Genomic DNA, 26,404 nt, shown 5'->3' with positions numbered 1-26,404 from the left:
GAAAGACCTACCAATATGAGAGGAGGAAAAAAAAACCCAACAAAGCAGAATCAAAGAAAAACCACTAACCCATCCAACTAACCAACTTGATGATTAAGTTCTGTTACAGCTAAGTTAAAGCATGTACTAGAATTTTGGTGGGGTGATTTATCAATCTCTTCATTGTAACTTAGTCAAGTTTTGCTGAGGTCTAAGGCTTTTGGAAGCACCATTTATAGCAGTCCAACAGAGCTGACAGTTTGGAAAAAATTCTACAAAAGTTAAAATCCTGACAGTGTTTAAGTCTGGGCTGCATGAATGGAACAAAACTTTTCTGGAACTTGCTCTGTCACGTTGATGGGAGATTGCCGTGCTGCGCTGGCATTTAGCACAAAGTGACTGTCCAGCTTGTGATTTTCTGTGATTTATTTGCTTCTACCCAGGAAAAGGAGTAAAGGCAACAGTGAGTGGGTGATGAGGGCTGTGGCTTGGGCTTTATCTGAACTGGGGGACAAAGGAGTATTTCCCACCTCCCAGATCCCAGTGCATGTGTCCATAGTGGCCATGTATGGAAGAGCACATTTTGAGCTGCAGTTCAGTACAGTTGGGGTGAAAAAACAAAGTGATTCAGGAACAGTTGAGAGGGCAAATGAATTTTGGTAAGGTCAGAATGAGGAAAGGCAGAGGTACTAAAACATAATCTCAGTAGTTCCGTGTTGTCAAAGCCTTTGAAACTTAAGTACATGCCTCTGCAGGTCTGACATCATAAAAAGGAATAATGTTCAATACTACTGGTAATAGGTGGCTGTCATGGGATCAAATCATGATCTGTCAGCCATGAGCATGTGATATCTTATTTTCTAGACTTGTTTTTCAGGAGTGTAGCACAGTAGTTAATGTCTGATGTGATGGCAGTTGAAAATTGAAAAATTTGAGTTAAAATTACTTAACTTGAATTTGGCTCCCCTCTGAGTTCTTACAATAGAATATGACCATGTAACTAAAGATAAGGGTGAGGAGGAATTAGCCTCAGTGAATTAAAGACTTTTCATTTTGAAAGCTGCTCTTTACAATCACTGTGGAATGCTAGAGCACACTAGGTACTTTTTCCTATCTGAATTCTAACCTGAAAACAGAATTAGTGTCTTTTGGACTCTTAGAAAGTGTTTTTTTCCACATAGCACTGGAGTGCTTCACCATCGTGCTTAATTTTATCTTCAGATGTAGCTATGGTGTGAGATGAAATGTAATGCTATCCTTGCTTTGTTTTCTAACTTTTAGATGTGTTCAACTTCACAGTTTCTTTAGCCTAGCCTTAAGCTAGTCTATAACTTTCAGTTGTTCTGCTATAACTGTTGAGTGCTGATGGTAGAATGCTTGATGTAGAAAATTGAAGCATCCATTATGTAGCATTAGCTAGCTCAGCATTAGCTTTCTGTCAGCTGTGGACAATATAGCCCATTTAAGTGTGTGTGGGGGTGGTGTTGGAAAAGTGAAAAAAACAAATTACTGGAATGCTGCTTAACCATCAGTTACCTCCTTTCTCTGCTCTTCAGTAAATAAGCTTTAATACTGTCCTTATTTTTTTAATTATTTCTTTCTGAAAACTGACTTTCAGCTGCTACTCTAAAATGATTATATGATCCTACAAGAAGGATGCAAAAGTTTTAACCAAGTAAATACATTCACTTGCATGGAATCCTAAAGTGAAGTTGGCGGGATTTTGTGGTGAAAGCCTATAAGGAAGTGTGATTTGTGGATTAAGGCCAAAATTTTCTTCTTGGTCAGTGAGAAAATATAAATGTTTATGCACTGAACAGAAAATAGCAGTCATCAGTTGATGTTCATTTTAAGTTTACAGAGATGAAGAGATTGTTTGGGGATCTTAATTGTTACGTAGTTACTCCAGCCAGTCATTTGGGGAAAGATTGCATTGAGTTAGGGTGGCCCTGAGTACTGTACATGTCTTCTGAAGTAACAGTATTTTGACCAGAACTGGCAATTGGGTGGTAGAGAAAGCTGCATTATTGTTGGTTAGATAGTAGTCTTTCAGTGACAAAATTGAATGTACAGATCAGATATTAAAGTTTGGATATTGATAGCCCTCAGATCTCTTCATGTAACTTTAAACCTTGGTACAAGAGAAATTACAGTACCTTACCTAGAATGGACTTTTTAAACAAGAATCAATAAAGGTATATTTTTTGTTAGCTTTTGTATGGAGGAAGATTAAATGTTTTAATAAGTAAAGCTGGCTTTCTGTTAGATTTTGTGTATTAAAGAAGGATTATATGTGACCACATGCAGCTTGCTAATGGACTTTTCCTAGCAAAATAGCTATACAAGTGCAAATTTCAAAGCTCATTCTAGAATCTTGAACTGATTATGTTCATTGAAAATAATGTGTGGTAGTTGATACTGTAAGAGGGAAATGTAATTTTGGATTTTTTTATATATATACAACTTGACAGGAAAACCTGACTTTTCTAGAAGGTTTGGCAGTGTAAATTTTCATTCATGAGAAAGCCACTTGCACTTACCTTGACATTTTCAATTAGCATGCTTATTTGAGTGAACCTGCTTGGTATATGTTTCTGAACTGAAACTGTGTGTATGTAGACTTGCATGCAGTTACAGAAAACTTAATGTTGTATGGGAAGAATCTTAAAAATCTGTAAAAGTAAACAAATAGTTTTTTAAAAAATTCATCAGGAATGCTGATAATCTTATTTGCCTGCCTGTCCTGGGTTTTGGCTGGGATAGAGTTAATTTACACAAGAAGCTGGGAGGTGACAATGCCAGGACAGCTGACCCAAACTAGCCAAAGGGATATTCTGTACCATGCTCAGTATATAAGTGGAGGGGCTGGCTGGGGAGAAGGATTCGCTGCTTGAGGATGGGCTAGGCATCAGGTTCTGGGCAGTGAGCAAATTGCATCGTGTATCACCTGCTTTGTATATTCTTTTATTAGTATTGTTATTGTTTGTTATTTTTTCCACTTTCTTTGCTGTCCCAGTAAACTGTCCTTATCCCAACCCATGAGATTTACCTTTGTCTTCTGATTTTCCTCCCCATCCCACTGGGGATAGGGGAAAGAATGAGCAAGTGGCCGCATGGTGCTCAGCTGCCAGCTGGGGCTAAACCCTGACAGTCCTGTTTGGTGCCTAGCATGGGGCTCAAAAGTTTGAGATGACATCAGATCTGACCAGAGCATGTTAAAACAAATGTTATACGCATTTAATATATTAAGGTAAATAGTCCCTGGTCACAGTGGTGTTTCGTTTGTTCACATGGTTGTGCTATGTAAATCCTTACTTGCTGTATGTGTTCCCTGTGGCACTGTTTGTCACCTCTGGGAGAGAGATTGGGATTCTCATTTTGCTCTACTGTGTAATATCGACTTATGATAACCTCACTGATCATGAGGTTATGCTGGCATTTGTAAGTGGCATTGCTGTCATGCCCATACCTCTGGTGACATCTCTTGGAATTGATTAATAATCACACCCAATCTATGAGGAAAAAGGAGGGGGGTGTACTTTTCCTAGCTCTTTCACCTCCCCTTTTTCCTTCAGGCTAGGTACAACAGCTTTTGAGAATTTTTAATATCCTTGGGTTGTTAAGCCAGCATGCTCTGATTGCTCTGTCTCCTGAATGTGTTCTTTAGGGTTACGAACAATTGTTTTAAGAATACCACCCAGAGATCTGCCCTGAGTCTGAATAGTCATGGGTGGCATGGCATGTGGAGAATATGGGCAGGTATCTAGAGAACTTCTCACCTTCAATGGTTTGGAACGTCACTCCCAAACAACTGCAGGACCCTGATGAAGTGATAGAATATTTGAAAGGAAAATGCTGTGGCTCTTCCAAAGAGGCACAACTTACCGCACTGTGCTGGGCCCTCGCCGGTATCTACCAAACACTGCTCAATAGTAGGCAGCACCCTGAGGGGAAGAGAGGGAAAACAGATGACAGGCACTGGCTTCTCCAACCCCAGTGACAGGCACCATGGCTACTCAAATCCTGGCAATGGGCACTGATGCTGCTGAAACCCTGGTGTCAGCTACTGCAACTGAATGGAAAAACCAACCCGTGCCGATATCAGTCACCTCCATATAGAAGAAGAAATACACACAAAAAAACCAACAGCTTGCCTAGTAAGGGATGATGATGAACTCGGACCATCATGAGAACAGGAGGAAGAACCAGAGGTAATCACCCGATTCCTGTCCCTGAATGAGCTCTGAGATATGTGAAAGGATTTCAGCCACCATCCAGGTGAGCGCATCGTTATCTGGCTGCTCTGATGCTGGGATAACAGGGCCAGTAGCCTGGAATTAGAGAGCAGGGAAGCCAAGCAGCTGTGATCCCTGTGTAGGGAAGGGGGTAGAAGATTGAGGAAGAAGATACAATCCCTCAGCCTGTGGAGGTGACTTCTTTCAAGTGTTAGGGTGTCATGGTTTAGCCCCAGCTGGCAGCTAAGCACCATGCTCACATACTTTCCCCTAGTGGGATGGGGGAGGGAATCAGAAGGGTAAAAGTTAGAAAACTCCTGGGTTGAGATAAAGTCAATTTAATAGGTAAAGCAAAAGCTGTGTGCACAAGCAAAACAAGACAAGGAATTCATTCACTGCTTCCCATCAGCAGGCAGGTGTTCAGCCATCTCCAGGAAAATAGGGCTCCATTATGCATAACGGTGACTTGGGAAGACATATGCCATCACTCCAAATGTTGCCCCCCTTCCCTCTCCTCTTCCACCAGCTGTATGTGTGGAGCATAATGACATATGTTATTGACTATCCCTGTGGTCAGTTGGGGTCAGCTGTCTCAGTTGTGTCCCCTCGCAGCTTCTTGTGCACCTCCAGCCATCCTGCTGGTGGCGTGGTGTGAGAAGCAGAAGAGGCCTTGACTCTGTGTAAGCACTGCTCAGCAGTGACGAAAACATCTCTATTATCAACACTGTTTTGCATTTGTGCTGGAATCATAGCCTCATACTAGCTACTGTGAGGAAAATTAACTCTATCCCAGCTGAAACCAGGACAGAGGGAAAGGTATCCCTTCAGTGAAGATTTTGTGTCACCCAGGCAAGTGAACCACCATGGAGAAGAGGCATCGAGTACCTGAGGGAATTAACCATGCGGGAGTTAGTTTATTATGACCCAGACAACGCATAGCTAACCGGTTCTGATGAAGTCCAATGTACCCAACTCATGTAGTGGAAGTTTGTATGGAGTGCATTGTCATCGTTTCCCAACTCATTGGCAGTAATGGACTGGAAAGGTGAAGAGGCACCAATGGTAGATGAAGTGACTGGCCAACTCTGGCAATATGAAGAAAGTCTCTCTCCTTTGTCTCATCTGTGGAGAAACTGTCCCAGAAGGTCCAGCAGCTCGAAGAGTATGTGTCCTATTCCTGACCTGTGTGGACCATTATCTCACCTATTCAAGTAAGTGTTCCTCTGCTCAGGAGAGAGGATATAATGGGTACGCACCATGAGACACCCTGTGGTTTAACCTGCATGACCATGGAGAGGACATGAGGAAGTGGGATGGAAAACCTGCCTCAATCCTAGAGGCATAGGTATGTGAATTGCTAGGAAAAACAATTTCAAATGGGGGTTCTTCCAGGAAAAATGCCACTCCAGTCTCCAGCGGGCAGTTCCCCGGATACAGTGGAAGGACTGATTGTACTTACGATCCTCTTGAAGGGACTTCTAAGTCATTAGAAGATGACCAGGACTAGAGGGGCCCTGCCTGCAGCCAGATGGTGGAAAGGGACAGCTGGATTTATTGGACTGTGTGGATTTGATGGCCTGGCACATCAGACCCCCAGGAGTATAAGGCTCTGGTGGACACCGGTGCACAGCGTACCCTAATGCCGTGAAGCCATGAAAGGGCAGGACCCATCTGTATTTCTGGAGTGGCAGGGGGATCCCAACAGCTAACTGTACTGGAGGCTGAAGTGACTCTAACTGGGAATGAGTGGCAGAAGCACCCCATTGTGACTGGCCCAGAGGCTCTGTGCATCCTTGACATAGACTGCCTCCAGAGAGGGTATTTCAAGGGCCCAAAAGGTACTGGTGGGCTTTGGATATAGCTCCTTGGAGTCAGCTGTCTACCTTGCCTGATCTCTTGGAGGACCCTTCTGTTGTGGGGTTGCTCAGGGTCAAAGAACAGCAGAAGCCGATCGCTACCGCAGCGGTGCACCGGCAGCAATATTGCACCAACGGAGACATCCCGATTCCCATTCATAAGCTGATTTGTCAACTGGAGAGCCAGGGAGTGATCAGCAGACCCCGCTCACCCTTTAACAGTCCAAATGGCCAGTGCAAAAGTCTAATGGAGAGCAGAGACTGACAGCAGACTATCGTGGCCTGACCGAAGTCATGCTGCTGCTGAGTGCTACCGTGCCAGACGTGCTGGAACTTCAGTATGAACTGGAGTCAAAGGCAGCCCAGTGGTACCCCACAGTTGGTATCATGAATGTGTTTTTGTCAGTTGCTTTGGTGTCAGAGTGCAGGCCACAGTTTGCTTTCACTTGGAGGGGCGTCCAGTACACCTGGAACCAAGTGCGCTAGTGGTGGAAACACAGCCCCACCATTTGTCATGGACTGAGCCAGACTGCACTGGAATGGGGTGAAGCTCCAGAGCACCTACAGTACATTGACGACATCATCGTATGGGGCAACGCAGCAGCAGTAATTTTTGAGAAAGGGAAGAAAATAGTCCAAATGGTTCTGAAAGCCAGTTTTGCCATAAAACAAAGTAAGGTCAAGGGACCTGCACAGGACATCCAGTTTGTAGGAATAAAATGGCAAGATGCACGTCATCAGATCCCAATGGATGTGATCAACAAAATAGCAGCTGTGTCTCCACCAACTAACAGGAAGGAAGGAGAAGCTTTCTTAGTTTTTGTGGGTTTCTCTCTACCTGGAGTCTCTGGCAGAAAGCACCAGGGGAGACTCAAGGTCGAGTTTTGGGGTTTTGGAGTTGGGGATACAGAGGATCCAAGGCCTGCTACGCTCCAACTGAAAAAGAGATATTGGCAGCATATGAAGGGGTTCAATACGCTTCATAGGTGGTTGGTACTGAAGCACAGCTCCTCCTGGCACCTCAACTGACGGTGCTGGGCTGGATGTTCAAAGGGAGAGTCCCTTCTACACATCACGCCACTGATGCTGTGTGGAGTAGGTATGATCACACAGCGGGCTCGAATCGGAAACCCCAGTCGCTCAGGAATTCTGGAACTGTTGTATGGTGTTCTACATGATGAGTTGCAGAGGCTGCTGAAGGAGAGGGTGAATTGAGCCAGGTTGCAGAGGTGAGAGCCATCCAGCTGGCTTTAGACATTGCTGAACAAGAAAAATGTCCAGTGTTCTGTCTCTATACTGGTTCATGGATGGTGGCCAATGCCCTGTGGGGGTGGTTACAGCAACGGAAGTTGAGCAACTGGCAATGCAGAGGCAAACCCATCTGGGTTGCCCCATTGTGGCAAGATACTGCTGCCCAGCTAGAGAAGCTGGTTGTAAAAGTACATCCCGCTTGCGTACCCAAGAGTTGGGCCACTGAGGGACATCAAAACAACCAGCAGGTGGATCAGGCTGCTAAGACTGAAGTGGCTGAGGTGGGTGTGGACTGGCAACATAAGGGTGAATTATTTATAGCTCGATGGGCCCATGACACCTCAGGCCATCAAGGAAGGGATGCAATAGATGGGCTCGTGGTCGAGGGGCGCACTTGACCATGGATGCTGTTGCACAGGTCATCCATGAATGTGAAAGATGCACTGCAGTCAAGCACGCCAAGAGGTTAAAGCCTCTCTGGTATGGAGAAAGATGGCTGCAATAAATATGTGGAGTCCTGGCAGATCGATTACACCACACTCCCGCAAACCCTCCAAGGCAAGTCTTACAATGGTGGAAGTAGCCACTGGATGGCTGGAAATACATGCCATGCCACTGCCCAGAACACTACCCTGGGCCTTGAAAAGCAAGTCCTGTGGTGACATGGCACCCCAGAAAGAATTGACTCAAACAACGGGACTCGTTTCCAAAACAACCTCATAGACAGCTGGGCCAAAGAGCCTGCCTGGCATTGCGTGGGCGTATCACATCCCCTGTCATGCACCAGCCTCCAGGCAAATCGAATGATAAAACGGACTGCTAAAAACTGCACTGAGAAGAATGGGTGGTGGGACCTTCAAACATTGGGGTACATATTTAGCAAAGGCCACCTGGCTAGTTAACGCTAGGGGATTTACCGTTCAAGTTGGCCCTGCCCAAACAAAACTTCAATTTACTGTAGAAGAGGATAAAGTCCCTGTAGTATACATCAAGAATATGTGAGGGAAGACAGTCTGGGTTAGTCCTGCTTCAGGCAAAGGCAAACCCATCCACGGGATTGCTTTTGCTCAAGGTTCAGGGTGCACTTGGTGGTTGATGTAGAAGGATGGGGAAGTCTGATGTCTACCTCAATGGGATTTGGTTTTGGATGAGAATAGCCAATGATTTAAATTGTATGATGTTAACTGCTAAAGAACCCTGCCATTGTATGTCATCAGTACTACAATTGCTTTATGTTGTACCAATGGTATTACAATAAGAATTACCCAAACCAATGAAAGGTGAACTTTGATGAAACTGAGCAAAGTGCAGTGATGATGGAACTAGAACTGAGTTCAGCAACTCGCACCCAGCAACTTCCTTGAAGTCGACATTTTCAGCCTGCGAGCATGGGCTTTGCCAGATACACTAGCTGCAAGCTCTGGATGCAGCATGCAACAATCCAACAGCACACACATCTCTCTTGCTCTGAAAGACTGTTATGACAGATGGAGCCCAAAAGTCATGGACTATATGAACTCCACGGACATTTTAGAGGGATGGCATATAGACTAAGGGAATGATATCTGTGTATATCTGTCTGTCTATATATACATATATATATATATAGCAAAGACAGGGAAAGCAGAGATGACATACATTGTATAGAATAAAGGGATGGATAATGTCCTGGTTTTCAGCTAGGATAGAGTTAATTTTCACAAGAAGCTGGGAGGAGACATAGCCAGGACAGCAGACCCAAACTAGCCAAATGGGTATTCCATACTATATGACATCATGCTCAGCATATGAAGGGGGCTAGTTGGTGAGGAGCCGTGGCTCCAGGATGGGCTGGGTGTCTGGGTTGGGTGAGCAAATTACATTGTGTATCACCCCCTTTGTATATTCTGTTATAAGAACTGTTGTTTTCCTCTCTCTTTGCTGTCCCAGTAAACTGTCCTTATCCTAACCCACAAGTTTTACCTTTTTCTTCCAATTCTCCTCCCCATCCCACTGGGGGTGGTGGGTGGTGAAGGAGTGGCTGCATGGTGCTTAGCTGCAGTCTGGTACTAAACCACCACAGGGTGTTATATTCACTTTCTTAAACGTGTATCTTCTGAAGTGTGAAGAGTTTGATCTGCATGTGATCAAGAAAAACTAGTTGCTTTGCTGGTTTTCCCTCTTTGCTGCTGAAACTCTAGGAGGGATTTCAACTCATTATTGTGTACTTTGTAGAATAAACGTAGCAAATATGGGAAAGGCAAGCTGTCTGTGAAAGAATGAACAGTGATTATTGATGGCCTGAATGCGGATGCTGCTGAAGATCTGATTCAGGTACATCTTCACATCTTGTGTGTTCCATATGTTTCTCATTTTATTCAAGTAGAGACACCAGTCCTTTTAATGTGAAACTGAAAAAGTTCGTCCTTGTTTCTTGGATTAGTTCACATGTGCTGTAAAATATTACTGTTTTTTTGAGGAGGACAATGGTGTTCCTTCAGAGGATATGTATGTTCCTTTTACAGTGCTTCCAAGATAGTTGTTTACCTGACTGAAGTCAGAATAACAAGTACCTAAGAAATGGTAGAACAAAATATTCTTAGATGAATCAACTAACCTCTGAAAGTATGATGAATCTTGAAGGGTGCTAGAAGTGGTAGAAAGAGCAGATAATGCCAAGCTGTATTTTAGTTCTTACGTTAAAAAATTTAAACTAAAAAATTAGTCTGCATTAGAGTCTCAAAAGTTAAACTGAAATTCCGTGTGTATACCAAGTGTTGTGAACAAAATAGGATACCGATGAATAGGTTTTCATTTTGTTGAAGTTACTTTCTAAGAAATGTAAAATAATACAGTAATGAGCAATTTTGATACAGGTTATTGATAGCTGGAGAGGGAAATTGTGTCAGGAGAAATTTGCCTGGAAATTTGTTTTTTTGTTTTTCAAAGGTCATGTCATGAGTATGTAGCATCTGTGGAAGTTCTACATGCTGAATATTTCGGGACTCTCATTTTGTCTTTAGTTTTGATTGAGATGCTAATGATTTTACCTTTTTTTCTGCTTCTGATATATGGAAAGCGATGAAATATTCTTAAGTCAAAATCAGATCGGTTATGTTCAAGTTATGCGATGAGCCTTTTAACATCTGTTTTTATTTTTGGAGTTTGTATATGGAAGTATTTTTTTTTTTTCAGGCTCAAATTAGTCATAAAAGGGAACAGCCATCCAAAGGTGTGATACCAATATTGCAAGCATCTATTTGTATGAAAAATGAAGCTATTCACAAATTTATTTGTAGCATAAATTGTTGGAATAGCAACTCCACTTTTTTGGGGTACATGAAGATCGTGTGAAGGTTTGAATTTCTCTCATTGGGCTAAATTGAAAATAATTAAATATTTAATGATTAAAGAGTGGATTTATTTTTAATTTTAAGTAAACAATGAATTTCACTAAATCATATATAAATTTAGAGATATTTTCCAATTCAAAGTCTATCCCAAGAGTTTTTCAAAGTTAGAAATTGCTGTTCTAAACTTTCAAGGACTTTACAATTTTGAACCTTTTTACTGTGGATTTGAAATTTCCCAGCTGTCCTCTGTTGCATGGAGACATATATAAAAATGGATGAAAATGAAGCAGTCAAAGCTAGGCTAGAAAGACCAGCTTAATCTTTCCACGAGGCATATAAACAATACCAGAAATAGTTGATTAGATATTTGACTTGTGTATTGATTACCTCATAATGAAGCTGTCATCCTGAGCTTGATTTCAGATTTGTAATATGAATTGCAGTTTCACTACTGTTGAATACATCTAAAAACTCTAAAGGAGTTTTGCTGAATAAATTTGCATGTTACTCTGTGGTCCAAATGAATTTGTAACATTTGAATGAATACTGGAAATTGAATGTGACTATTCTCCATCTGAAATAAGGGCTACTTAGTAGGTGAATTATTCCTTAAAGACTATGTCTAATGTTAGAGAAAGGCTCTTGGAAATCTGTGGCAGAGGCACTAGAAACTTTTTCAGCACTCTTCTAGAAGGTGTAAGGAGAAACCTTGCCTCTGCATTAATGTTAGTGCCAAAACCCACGAGACCTTGGGAATAGAAGTATGTGAACAAAGAACCTTGAAGGGTGAGGAAAAACTGAAGATGTATGAAAACGGTAGGAGCCTGGGTGAATTTTTAAATGCTTTGTGCTTAAACCAGAGGTGTTTCTTTACTATCTTTCTTTTTTTCATGGAATCTTTTCTTTCCCTCCCTAGCTCTTGTGCTACTGTATACTTTTTCTAAAACTAGAGACATACTGATACTAGCAGTGATAGAGGATCTTGTAATTAAACTCTGATTGGTAATGCATATGATACCTAAGGGAGCAGATATGGTTGCATGTTTCATTTAACTTCGTCACTTTTGGACAGTGGAATGTTTTATTTAGCAGATTTAATATTTTCTTGATAGGTTTATTTAAGAGTAAATGTGGAACATGAAAAAGGAATGCAGTAGCTAGTTTTTATTTTAGAGGTGACTTGCACATTTGAATATGAACGTTGTTATGACATACACCTTGGAACATGTAAACTTGGATGTAATTACAGTGTTGCTGCTGCAGGCTCAGCCATTTGAGAGATGTATGAATAAAGAATGTGCCTAAATGAGTTAGTCTTTTACTCTGCCTTATATAAGGTCCTAGAAAGTATTGCTGTGCAGTAGGGTTCTTGTTGTGAGGATATAGCCTTTGGTAGTGTTAATTGGGACATTTTCAACTGAGCTTGAGATGTATAGATATATATCTGTAATCTAGGGATGTCTAAAATGTTTTTTAGGTGTCATTTCTTCCTGTGTGCTAATCCCTGTATTAGAATTTGAATTTTAGCAGCCTGCCACTTTCTGGCAATAATTTGACTTTGACCCTGAAGCAAACTTTTAATGGTATGCTCTTACATGAGTATGGCTGTGCAAGAAATTAGGAATACTTGTGTGATAATAAAACACAACGGTGCTTTAAAATTGCCAGCCCAACTAGGGCTTTGAGATTTTTTTTGCCAGTAGATGTGAAAGAAATTGTTTGACTGGGTGTGTGTGATCTTTGGTAGTGATGCAATCTAAAGAAATGGCAGTTGTTTCCAGGGCACTGGAAAAAGGAGAACTTTAATACAATATGATTAGAAGATTTGATAATTTTTTTGTGGCCTTGTGTAATTATCCTTTTTTCTTATAGCTAGTGTTGCACTGCTTTATTAGGTTTTGAATACTGAATAAAGGAGGAAAAGATTAAGAGGATTTAAAGGAAAATTTCTCCAATGTAGGTAATCTTTGGGTAAAGATTGTTTTGCTTCACAGATTTTCTGTAGCAGCATATGTTTGCTTAATGAATAATGTGTTCTTTTGGGTAATGTGTGAACTTGGAACAATAGTAGCAAAGCTGTTGAATATACTGAGGGTATAATGGAGCAGAAGACAGAATAAACCCTGAATCTGTTCTTCTAACTCACCTATTTATTCACCATGTAGCTAATATTACATTGTTTTTCTTCAGTGCCTTTAAACAGTTTTCTTTAGATGTTTAAGCAAATACTCTAAGTATAAATCATTCAGAGATCATAATCTATTTGTTAGAGGAAAAAATAAGTTTTCTCCAGTGAATTCACGTGGAAGATATTTGCTTAATTTTAATTTCTATATGTCTAGCTCTGTATGTATTCTTAGGGAGTTTTCAGTGTTCTGAGTTCTTCAAGATTATACAACTGCACAACATGAATTTAAATGAAAAATAGTTTGAGTATAGTGGTGAATTGAAGGATCGTTTTTGTTCATAGAACTGTATAGTTCCATTAAAACTCCTTCACTTGCTCTACGTGTAAAATTTTATGCAGCAGAGGGAGTGAAAACCAAACATTTCAAACAGGGTGGATTTTCCCAGTTGGAATCTCCTTGTCTATTATATAAGGAAGATTTGTATGCAAATCATGCGTAAAACATTCTGTAGAGTAAAAATGTCCTTTCAAGGAAACAGTTGTCTTTCTGTCCTCTTCAGGTATCACAAAATTGCTTATCTAACCTTTAGATAGTAGAGGTCTTTAGGGAATGGTCCATTTAGTCCGTTGCCTTGCCTTTGTGGAAGAAATATTTAATCACCTATTGTAGTGCACGAGGAGCATTATTGAAGTTGTGAGGTCAAGCATGCAAAAGTTTGGAAGTGATAATGCATGTAGTTTAATTACAGCATGCTCATTTAATGGAGAAGAGAACGGAGCAAACCCACCTGAGCTGGGAGTAACTACTGTATTTCCAGTGCTAGCAGGTTAGCCACACCACTGTGTTGGTGAATCCAAGCTATTAAGTTTTGCCTTCAAATTCTTACATCAACTGTGGTAAAGCCAGTACTGGCAGAAATAGTTAATTCTTTGTGGACCCAATAAATGCAGTTGTCCTCATGTGCTGCTTCATTGCAAATTGGGATTTTTGTTTTGGGATGGTGTTACTATAGTCTTGTGGCTAAGTTATTATTTATTTGGTTAATTTGACTGTATGTTCTGTATTTATGTTGTGTGTTGACACAGACCAGTAGCCTGGCTGTCATTTGCTATCAATTTTAATTTATGTTTCTAAAACTGAGTCTGAGATTCCTTTTACTCTTCTGCAGGTGTTAGGTGTATGATTCCTTTCAGTCAACTGAAACATATCTAGCTATTGTCTTCGCTCTTCTAGCTTGTCTTCACCACTCCTTCCTTTTCAGGCAGTCTCTCTACAGTGCTTGGGAATGTCTATTAAATTCCATCAAATAAAACCTCTGTTAGCTGATGTTAGTGTTGCATCTCAGTTATTCTGATGGCTTCCTTACAGGTCTTCCAGTCTCATTTCACCTTTTATCCTCAGTCAATATGGATTGTAGATCTAATTTCTAACTAAGATAAAATTAATTTTCCAACTGTTTGATACCATTTGACTTTTTCATAGCTTCCTTTGCCTTCTCTTCTTCTTCATACTTGAACAGAAATAGTCATTTCACTCCTATGACATTGCTTTGTTAACTTGGCTTTGGTGTTGTATCTGCTGTTATACTGATATTTAATCGTATATTTTTTGAACAAGAAGGCTTATTTAAATCCTAACAATATTCCCTGATATATGGCTGAAGCTTATGGGTCAAGTATGCTCATTTATGTAGGCAGAGATGGAAAATGAAAATTAAACAGAAAATGGAGCTGTGAAATGAGGATGAAGTTGGCACATTTTTAAGGCAGATTGCATGGGAGAAGAATATAGCCCATATAACTAGCACACAGCAAGAAAAGGAGTTTGCAAATAATTTAGAATGCTTACACTGTATGTGTTATTTTTTCACTTCACATGTTGCACACTTCTGAACACTGTCTGACTTCTGAGCCCTAAAAATTACATTGAGTCTTTGAAAAAAATCTGCTGGTTCTTCCTTAACAGTCTAGGAAAACTAATGCAGTTCCTGTAATTTGTAATTTACTTGCATTCTGTATCAGAAGTTTTTGCACGCCCAAGTAATTGCAAATACTCTATCTATCTATCTATCTTTGCCTTTTAGTGCTTTTCCTCTAGAATGTGAGGATTATGGTGAAGAAAAGATACTGCCATCGACAGTATAACTCTGTCATAGGTAAATGCAGTGTAAATAAAAACCATGAATGCCTTCTGTATTTCTAAGGTGAATACTTCACAAAATGTTGAACAGGAGTTTCAGTAGGAAGAAAGTCTAAGTTCTTTCCTTATCTCAAAGTAGCTGCAGATGATTTTATTACGAAATATTGTAAAAGAACACATGTCCTGGAGAAACTGTCACAGGAATGTTTGTCTTCTGACGTGTACTGTGTGAAAAGTGTACGAGGGTTCCGATCTTTGAATAGCAGGAATCTGATAAAAGGTGCTAATTTCAGTTAATATAAGAAAGCATACCTGTAATGTAACTGTAATATCTGTTGGTTCAACAGTAGAAGAGGGAAGGGCATACATTACCATATAATAGATTCGTCCATATAATAGATGCATTTTTGGAAACTGAAGTTTATGTTGTTAATAATGTATTTGGTTTCATGCATTGTTGCCTTAAATTTCAATAAAACACTCAATAAACATTATGAGAAAATATACTTTTTTAGGAAGGCATTCACTAATCAGTTTATTTACTATTTATTGGGTTTTATTGTTTTTTCCTGCTTTGTGATTTGCTCTCAAAATGCTAGTACCATTTACAAAACTAATCTACTTGATAAATACTGAAGCTTATACTCAAGCTTATCTTTATCCCTTGAATCCATTGTAAATTATTTTTTCTATTACTGCATTCTGAGGTATTTTAAAATGACATCTAGGAAACGGCTTGTGGTGGGTCTGTGTGTGGACACAAAAGTTTTGGAAGCAGTGTTTTTTTTTTAAGTTGAAAAGTAGGCTGTTTCTCCTGGAAGAACTTGCTGCGTTAAAAAAGCAGTTACATATAGCGTGTGGAATTTCACCAATTTGAAAGACGTGAGTGTTGCTTTTGTAAATGCACTGGCTGTCTGTGCTCAGGTGCTGGAGAGAGGGGCCACAGGGGGATCTGTGAGGAGATGTGGGGGGCTGCCTTGTGCCAGGCACACTGCAGGGCACAGCTGAGCCTGGCAGTGAAGCTGCTGGCACCTCCAGGAAAATGTATTTAGGAAAGGGTAAAAAAGGCTATGCAGCAGCTGTGAGAGAGGAGTGAGAAGATATGAGAGAAACAGCCCTGTAAACACCCAGGTCAGTGAAGAAGAGGGAGGAGGTGCTCCAGGTGCTAGAGCAGAGATTCCCCTGCAGCCCCTGGTGAAGACTGTGGTGAGACACGCTGTACCCCTGCAGCCCATGGAGGTTGATGGTGGAGCAGATATCCACCTGCAGCCCATGGATGACCCCACACCAGAGCAGGTGGAGGCACCTGAAGGAGGCTGTGCCCCCATGGGAAGCCCATGTTGGAGCAGAGTCCTGGCAGGACCTGTGGCCCCATGGAGAGAGGAACCCAGGCAAGAGCAGGTTTGCTGGCAGGACTTGTGACCCTGTGGGGGACCCACGCTGGAGCAGTCTGCTCCTGAAGGTCTGCACCCCATGGGAGGAACCCATGCTGGAGCAGCTGGTGAAGAACTGTAGCCTGTGGGAGGGACCCATGCTGGAGCATGAGGAGGAAGGAGCAGCAGAGGCGAGCTGTTACAGACTAACCCCAACCCCAACCCCCCCATCCCTCTGTGTCCCTCTGGGAGGGGAGGAGGTAGGGAACTGGGAAGTAGAGGAGTGAAGTTGAGTCTGGGAAGAAGGGGGTTAGGGGAAAAGGTGTTTTTAGCTTTGTCTCTATTTCTCACCGTCTTACCCTATTTTAATTGGCGATAAATTAATCTTGACCCATGAGCTTTTTCACCTTTTCTTCCCACTGTTCTTTTGAGGAGGAGGAGTGAGAGAGCAGAGTGGGCATCTTGCAAAAGATTTTTTTTAAAAAAAAGAAGGGCAAAAAGAGATTTCTCATAAATTAGCTCAGTTTTTGAAAAGAATTAAAACTTAACTGCTGTAACTTCAGTTTCAGAGTGAAGACTGGAATTAAAAAATACTGGCAATAATTTCTTTGCAGGATTCTGTTCCAAATTGGCGGTTTCAATTAATTTATAAAATATAAGTTAATTTATTGCTTAAAAGAGCATCTGATTTGATATTTAAGTGTGCAGCATTATATAGTAAGACATTTTCAGCATCTGAGGCTGTGTATTGAGTAATCAGAAAAAAGTTCTCTTGGTGAAGAGTAGTATTAGTATAAACTTGAGAAAGTCTGTTGCCACTAGTGCCTAACAAACTGCTATCTAAAGTATTAGACTGTTACATTGTGGGAAAAGGTATTTGGGTGTGTGTGGATAGGATATTTTTAAAATGAAGATTCTAAATGTATTGTAAGTCTTCATCTCTAACTTAATACTATTAAGGGGTCGGTTTGATTATGATTTGGATTTTCCAAATTCAGGATCTTCCTATGATTATAAATGGCTTAAAAAATTATATTGTGCAAATTAATTTGTCACTGGCAAAGCTTCAGTGCCTTGTTAACTACTAGGCTTCATCTGGACAAGCATGTACACAGAGCAGCTAATATCTTTGCATAAATACTAAAAAATCTGTCCTTGAGCTCCAGCTTGGCTTTTCTGGTACTGTTTTATTGCTGTATGAGCTGAAACAGTGTGAGACTGGAAGCTTCTCCAGTAATATGGACTTTGGCTCACAAGTGCTTTCTTAGAGATCGCCATTGCCTTAATGCTGCTACTGAATTTCTGGTGCCCTCGGTCCTCATGTTGCCTGCCTGTTACTCCATGCTCCTGATGCATCACGACTTACTTCTGAGTACCCTCAGAACCCAGCCTGTTATAGCTAGATTTTCTGCTCAGTTAGCAAGGCTACATGCTGTGCCCAGGTGATAGTTAAATACAACCTGGGGAAGTCTGAAATAAATGAAAACTAGAACTGTTTTGTCCTTCTAAAATGAAGTTGTGATGCGTTAGAAGAATACAATTTTAAACTAATTTCACATGTGATTAGATTTTGTATTTGTGTCAATAGGTAAGCTATGGAAGACTTGTAAGCTAAGAATCCTATTAACTCTGAAATGGGATTTAGATTTCTTTAGGTTTGCCCTCATATCCAGTCCCTTCTGTAGGCCTAGTGCTCTGTTGTGGAGCCCATTGGTATCATTGGTGTGAACTATTAGTGCCTTTCTAGTCTTTGACTGTTCTAAGATATGTCTTTCAGCACTTGGTAGTATGAAGATTTTGGTATGTGGAAAATAGGGCCAGGAAGTTTGGCCTTCTACTGCTACCGACATTACGAAAGCATTGTGTTAGTAACTGTCTATGCTTTTTTACTCTTTGGTGATGGCAGTAATATGCTGTGCTTAGGTGCATTGATTCTATTTGCCATGAAGCACTAAACATTCTAGGATTGTTTACCTTGTTATTTATCACTGGAGAACCAGTAAGGTATGGACCATAACCCTTTTTTCTTTAATACTTAAAATATTTATGCAGTCTGCTGCATCAAATATACTGACCTTCTAAGTACTAAATGGTGCCCTTGAAGTCTGCCTCAACATATTCCATTTCTAGTTTTCTTATTTCTTCCCAAGATTTTGTAGCACAGTGAGTGAGGAAAAATTACCTATTGCTTCCTGTTGAGTCTATTCCTCTGAGATCTGTGGTTTGGAAAGTGACTTTAGGGTATCTAGCAGTGGTGCTTGAACCTGCAGGATTATGTTGTATCCAAATGTGTTTTGTATTTTTCTCTTAAATGCCTCTGTCTATACCATACCACACCACTGCATTCATTCAGACTCACTGCTAAAGTCCTTTTTCTTGCATTAAGCAAGTGTACTTGGATTGGAACCTGCATTTGTGTTTTTTGATTGTTCTCAGAACAAGTCTTTCATTCTCCCTTTCATAGTAATATGATGGTGTTTCTTTGCCAAATTTCCACGTGCTTCATTGTTCAGGTGATAGGTTAATCAACTGTTCGTTATTGATTTTTAAATATCATCTAGTTATGACGATGCTATGAATATCCATGATTCAGCAGATGCAGTTATTTCGGTGGTTGTTTATATTGTTTGGTATGTCATCTCTACTGGATTTTTTATTTTTAAAATATTGTAATAAGCTGTGATGTAATAATTTTACTTTGTGAGAAGTGGGTTTAAGAAATAAAAGTATCTTCAAAGTGTTTAAACATAAGCTCCTGAAGATTATCTTTAAAATAGGCTGTAGCACATGAAATACTTTGTTTTTTCAGAGGGTGTTTTCTTTTACTGCAGTGTATTCCTACCATTGAAGCAAATATAGCAAAATAATTTTGAACAGATATTTAACTTGCCCTGAAATTTTGACTACATAGTAGCCAACTATCTTTTGAATTTTGGATTTTTAAACCACTGTTGTCAAATAGAAAACTATATCCACTATTCCTATGGGCAAGATAAAAATGAAAGCTTTCTTAGGATTCTTTATTGCAATAGGAAGCTAACATGTTTTTGCTGAAGTCCACATTGGAATTAGTGTCTGGGCAATGATGCTAAATGGTGGACAAGGGGAATGAGGAAGCAAATTTATGACATAGTTAAATGGGGCAGGGGAAAATAAGTAAATAACTGAAAGAACTGAAGTGTCCTTGCCATGAGTGTATAAATTTTGCTTCTTAGAAATGATAATTCAGAAAAGATTGTGGAATAATTTTAAGTTTGAGTATCTTTCTATAACTTCAATAATTGTGCAACTTGAGCATTTCCTTAGATCAACAGGTACTACTGGTGGGGAAAAAAAACAAACCAGAAATAAAATGCTTTCTTTTGCAGAGCTGGTGTAAGATGCAATGAATGCCTCAATGTCCATTTTAAGTGTGTCCACCTCGTCAGGAAGTAGTTTTATAGGTTTGGGGGTTGTGTTTTTGTTTGTTTTTGAAATACCTGTTGCATTAAGCCTCGAGATTTTTAGCTCACTTCTGTCACACCAATATCTCTTGCCATTACGTGCTAGAATCAGGGGCTTTAACCTTACAGTAGTGCTTTTCATAGAGGATCTGTAAAGCAAATGTAATTAATTATAGCTTAACTGTATGACTAGTTGAAGGGAGAGGTAATTTTGTACAAGAATTTTACTCTATTGAATAACTTTGTTTTTCTTTAACAGAATTCCTGTAAATACTAGTAAATATTGCTGGTGGTGTGCATTCTGGAGATATATTTTTCCTACAGATACTACCAAGGCTTTGCGAATGGGATGAACGTGCTGCTGTTAACTGCTTACTGACAGTAACCAGCTGGGCACTTTACCAGTGATGTTTTCATTCTCACATTGTCCAACTGGAGTTTGCTTATACTGATTTTTAAAAAGAGGAAGAAATCAAAGTGGAGTACCGTAAACTTGACATGGAGAATAAAAAGAAAGACAAGGACAAGGCAGATGAAAGAATGGCACGGCCTAGTGGGAGGTCAGGCCATAATCCACGTGGAACTGGTTCTTCAAATTCTGGAGTGTTAATGGTTGGACCTAACTTCAGAGTTGGCAAAAAAATTGGATGTGGTAATTTTGGAGAACTACGGTTAGGTAAGATCCTTGTTTCTTTATTTCAGTTTACATTACTCAAGGCCATTGTATGCAGTCTAGGCTTGAAAATGTCTACATGAACACACTAACAGTTCTTCAAAGTACTTTCAAGTTTTAGATAGGTTAAATTTGCCTTGCACATCTTTTGTTGTTTGACCCTGGCCAGTGCAAGCTCTCTCAGATATCAAGAATCTCTGTAGCAGAAGACTTTCTGGGACTAAAAATGTTTCATAACTGTGTGCAGTGCTATCCTAAATTCAGTCAGTTGTCTTTTCCAAGATATGGTGGTTGTATTTTGCTACTTTTCCTGGCTTCCTGAAGTTTATTCAGATGTATTTGGGACTAAGTGTATGTGAAACACATTCTCCTCCTGTTGGTCCAGCTTGTAGTACTGTGGTCTTGGAGACACTGTAGTAGGCAATACAGAATTTTTAATAGCAGCAAGCTCTTGGATTCCTTGATTTCCTTTCCATCAGCAACAGTGCAGTGAGGCTAAAGAGTGAGCTGCTGCTGGACAAGGGCAGTGAGAATCCATCAGTCTGGGAGATGGGTAATTCAGTCAGTTCCCTGCTGAGCAGATGGATGAAAATCAAATGATGAAGAAGGGACAGACTGAGAAGGACCTGTGGAATTTAGAAGAATTTGGGCAGCAAATCTGGAAATTTTACCATTTATTAAAATAGACACTAAAAGATGGGTGTGTGCTTTTGGAAGAGTGTATATTTAGTTTGGGGGACTTAAATTTCCAGGATGACAGCATGGTTAGCCAGGATTTTCAAGATCTGGGAATTCTGTATGTGTTAACAAATATAACTTGACACTTAATGGCAGGAGTTTATTCCAGTATTCCTGGAAAGCTTGAGTTAATGCACTGCTTCAGGGTTTAAAGAGAGATGGGCTTGACAGTAGAGTATTTGAGAGTAGAGTGGGCAACGTAGGTGTTGTGTTTCTGTTGATCTTCTGCCTCTGATAGAATTACTACTCATTATCCTTCAGACAATGTTTTTAATATAGTGCTTGCATAAAATATAACATCTTTATATATGCATGTTTCTAACATGCATAAAATATATCATGTTTTTAATATAGTGCTTTCTAGGGGCCTTCTATCTAGTCTGAGTTAGAATGTAAACAAGTTTAGCATGTTAATACTTTAGAGAGATGAAAGATAACATTGCTGGAGCTCTGGCTGAGAATACTGAATTTAACACAGTCTCAATAAGAGGTACTCTTGTTATTCCTATTAATAGTTAGACAAGATTGATATATTTTGACCTTTACAGTGTTATATATGTGTCTCTGCAGTTCACAAGTCAAGCTGAAGCTCTGTCTTCAATTTGTCTTAAACTTTTCTAAACTGGCTTTGTATGATAATTTTTCTTTTAAACCTTTCAATGAACGAAATCAAACCAGTATAATTGATGTCACATTTACTACTTGAAAGCAACTGTAAACTAATTAAGTTAAATTTTTTCCTGTCTGTTACCTTGGAGTGGTCACAACATATGGAGTTGATTATCTGTTTCAGATCACTGTCAGATTAACTCATTTGCTTGCAGCAGATAGAGCGAAATAATCTATTTAATTCTAAATTCTTGAAGTAGTTAAGACTTAAAGTCTGATATTACTGAAATAAAATGGGACAAACAAGTACAAGAAACAGGAAGAAAAATGTAGTGTACTGTCCTGCAACAGCCACCAGGACAAGTGCAGGCTTTCTCCTTTTAGCGTCTTCCTTTTATGCAGATATAGTAGATATTTTATATCCTTATTTATTGTTATTTGTGGTGTAAGATGTTTTAAATGCGTAAGTTACTGAAAGCAGGAGTTAAGATTGGTATTACAGATTCTGATTTAAATTTGTTATTTTTGCGTTTACACTACTACAGTAGCAACTAACTTAAAATGTGCATCCATCCTACAAAGATGAACACAAGCACTTAATTTTTTTTAGGTACCTCCTCAAACTGGGATATATTTTGAGCATGTGTCTTAGGGCTGAATCTTAAAGGAGGGATAAAGTTGTTAAAGAGCAGTGAAGTTGCACTTCAGAAGATAAAAAATGAGTTACAAATCAGTAGTCATTGTAGTTCTTTGACCTGAGAAAAAATGTATTGCCAGACTTCTGCAGTGGCTTGTGGATCAAATGCAAAATTGGCTGTATGTGCCAAAAGCGTTGCAAAAGATTAAACTGTTTTGAATATTGAGCTGTTAATCTTAAGGCTCTTCTGAGTTACTGTTATGATAAACTGATGGGGTAGTAAAAGAAAGCTTGTTGCTGCTGCATAAGATGCATTACGCAATACCTGTTCTGTGCTAAGATATAGACCAACGGTGGTGTCAAATCTGCTGTCCTCCGTATTTTAAAGAGACAATTGTCTTGAATAACGACATGGGAAGTTATAATGGCCCTTCTGGTGTTTCTTCAGAATTGTAAGCCTGTTACTGCATTCAGCTACTGGAACGCATTATCCAGTCACTTAAATGTAACTGGATTTGTTAGCTACTCCAGAAGCTGATTTATGTATCTAATAGACTGAATGAGGAGGGTGCCTGCAAGAGTTTCTTCAGGTAACTTGCTTTTTGTAAAGTTGAACCCTTAACAAATGTGTGATTTTAATAACATCTTTTTTCAGCTTTGCAAGAGTACTCTATTTTTAAAAATAAGTATTAGAACTGAGATCATAGTCTTTTGACTATAAATGGAACTGTCTTTTCAGGGAACCTTTTTTGTCTTGATCCATGTCTTTTCCCTATTTGATTTTTTTTAACAAAACTGAGATAAACACGAGAAAATCAGACCCGAGTAATACTACAGAGAAAAGAGTAGGATTGTCATTAAAAATAATACGCACTAAACTCTTTTGAAGACTGTAGAGAAATGAAGTGTGTCAGAAGTAACAACTTATTCTTTCCTTTATGTGCTATTTTTTAATTTTACATCTATAAAGCTTGTTTAATATTTTAATCATTGCACACAATTTGAAGTAATGTTTGTTGAAATATGTTTATCCAGTTACAGAATGAGTTTTAAAGCAGCAGATGCATTTTCCAAATGATGTAAGCATTTAACTCTGTAATATTCTTGCCCTGTTTGTCCTAACTTTAAGCTTAGTAAATTACAGACTTGAGGAAAAAAAAATCCTGTTAATTCTAACTTGAACTAGTGTTTGGTGTTCCAAAACCATATGATAACTTAAAAATAAATTTTAAAGAGTTTTCAGCAATAAATATGAAAATGTAGAATATCACATTCCACTTATATTAGTTAACCAATTTTCAAGCTTTTCTAGGCCATAAAAATTTTCCAAACTTGGTGATAGAGCTGAAACTCTCTCAGTGAAACTGCCCTTTATGCTATTCAAGAACAAAGTTCTCTTTAAAGTATGTATAATAATAATAAATAATAAAGCTACTTTTTTGTAAGTCACTACCAGAACCCCTAGCACCTCAGATGAAAAATGTTTCAAAGACTTTCTTGAGGTTTAAATGGCATTTAACTTGAACAGGAAAGCTAATGTCTCACATTCTTGTTTTTGTTCTTTTTTTCAAGGAAAAAATTTATACACAAGTGAATATGTGGCAATTAAGCTGGTAAGTAATGGGTTTTTTTAAAGGATTTGGGGTGAGAAACTAATCAGAATTTTCCTTTCATATATAATAGTTTGATTTCCTTAATTGAAATCCTTAATAGTCTTGTTTGTTTTCAACTGACTAGATGAAAACAGTTAGTGATAGATGTAATTATATACTTCGGCTGTATTGAAGAAAACCAGTGTCAATTGTTGCCACTGTTCTCAGAGCTAAATCTATGTTTGTAAAGTCGATGATAATTGATTACTGCTTCAAGGATATGCTCAGCAGTTGTCTTAGTAGATTCCTTTTTTGTGCAGCAATTAGAGGAACACCAAATTTAATGTGAATCTGACATCAGGTGACTAGAGAAGCTCCAGAAAATCTGTAGATTGCCAGTATTTTAACACCCTTAGTCCCACCTCAACCTGTTTTTCATCTGTTTTGGTAGACTTGTTTTATTTGCAATGATATATAAAATGTTTTCTTCACTTACAAGCATGGCAAATTTGGATATTTTATTAATATGTCATTCTTCATCTTTCATCAGAACTACTCAGTTAACTTCATGTTTTGCTTCTGGATACTTTTAACTTCTTGGTAAATGACTGTTTTCGTAACCAAAGTATTTCAAGATAAAATTCAGTTGTTTACTTTTTGTCATTGAAGGAATTTTAGCACTTCCATTAATTTCTTGTTGCTGCAGTAGGACTGAACGTTTTTCATAGCATAGTATAGTGAATTTCTGGTTTCATAAAGTGAAAGATAAACTATGGGAAGAGAAATTCATGGCTTTAGATGGGGAATCTAAAAAGTGTCACAAAAATACATAATAAACTCTTGAAAAATATTTGTATCACTATCCTTAGAAAAATATTTAGTTCAGGAGTAGTTACAGATTTAAAAACATCCAAGTTATGGTTTGAAAGAGTGACGCTGGATGCAGTTTTGAGGGTTACTGTGTGTGGGTTATACCAGATTTAAAATAATTTCATTTTAAAATATCTTGAAGTTATTTTTTATGTCTGGTAAAACTTGAAAATTATCTGAGAATTCCTCTAGTTAAAGGCTGTTTACTAGAAAGAGTGTTCAGAAATAGTTTGCAAGATAGTGATTTTTTCTTTTAAGCACTAATTACTTGATGTAGAGCAAGAGAACTTTTTAATCTGATCGGTGTATTTTGGTAAAAACATTTTTATTCTATATATGTTACTATTAATAAACTTAGCTACTATTTTAACCCATTTCAATTTTCAAAGATACTGTTCAGTGGCAACTTTTACTTTGTTTCCAAATTACTTAATGGTACAGCTGTTCCTTTACAGTTGTGCAAAATGTTTGAACTATCATTATTGAATAACTTTGAAGTCACTAAAGAACCTGTGTAGTAAACTATGTCTATAATTTACTAGTAGTGCTTAAAGAACTCTGAATATGTAGTTAACTTTTTGAGTTGTTCTCTTACATTAGTGGTATGAAAAGCTATAGCGTCTTTGCAATAGACAACAGATGGAAGGAATCTTAGTGAAAATCAACACTAGATCTTGCATTGTCATTAGGAGGTAAAATTACATTTATTAGCAGGTAGAATTAGTGGGTTCTCTTCTTACTGGAGACAGTGCCAGGACTTTATTCTAACAGGTAGATCATACTGCTCCCTTTTAAAATGTATGCCTGACAGTTTTTCCTTATCTCTGGCACTTACTCCCTTTGTGTTTTGAGACCAGTCATTAGGCCTACGTGCTCAGTCTTTGTTTTGTTATCCTAAATGAGCCACTCTTAATTTCCTCTGTGTTCTGCACCTGTTTGTAGTTCAAGTTTAGCCATCCGGAATGGGGCTACTTGAATTATACTGGTGGGTTGACCCTGGCTGGATGCCAGATGCCTACCAAAACTGCTTTATAAACCCCCCACCCCCTCAACTGGACAATGGAGAGAAAATATAACAAAAGGCTTGTGGGTTGAGACCGCATGGCGGAGGGGTTAGAACTGAATGAGCTTTAAGGTCCCTTCCAACACAAACCATTCTATGAGAAAAGGACAGAGAGAGATCACTTAGCAATTACCATCACAGGGAAACCCAAGTCAACTTGGGGAGATTAATATATTACCAATCGAATCAGAGTAGGACAATGAGAAATAAAACCAAATCTTAAAAACACCTTCCACCCATCCCACACTTCTTCCTGTGCTCAACTTCAGTCCCGATTTCTCTCCCTCCTCCCTGCTAGTGGCACAGGGGGACGGGGAATGGGGGTTGTGGTCAGTTCATCACACGGTGTCTCTGCCGCTCCTTCCTCCTCGTGGTGGGGGGACTCCTCACACTCTGCCCCTGCTCCAGCATGGGGTCCCTCCCACAGGTGACAGTCCACCACCAACTTCTCCAACATGAGTCCTTCCCACGGGCTGCAGTTCTTC

The 26,404-nt window shown here is 39.2% G+C and overlaps 1 protein-coding gene across 6 annotated transcripts in view; it reads left to right on the top strand.

Annotated features, from left to right (window-relative positions):
- CSNK1G3 (casein kinase 1 gamma 3) overlaps positions 1-26,404 on the top strand; it is a 100,170-nt gene that overhangs the window by 7,501 nt on the left and 66,265 nt on the right. For all 6 annotated transcript variants that reach the window (XM_054809772.1, XM_054809771.1, XM_054809770.1 and 3 more), the window contains exons 3-4: positions 19,997-20,413; positions 23,967-24,007. In XM_054809772.1, coding sequence (XP_054665747.1) covers positions 20,236-20,413; positions 23,967-24,007 — 219 coding nt within the window. In that variant the 5' untranslated portion in view covers positions 19,997-20,235. The remainder of the gene's footprint in view (positions 1-19,996; positions 20,414-23,966; positions 24,008-26,404) is intronic.

Source organism: Grus americana, chromosome Z, assembly GCF_028858705.1.
Source record: "Grus americana isolate bGruAme1 chromosome Z, bGruAme1.mat, whole genome shotgun sequence".
Classification (NCBI taxonomy): Eukaryota; Metazoa; Chordata; class Aves; order Gruiformes; family Gruidae; genus Grus; species Grus americana.
Note: the sequence above shows the minus strand (reverse complement) of the source record. Positions and strands in the feature narration are given on the sequence as shown.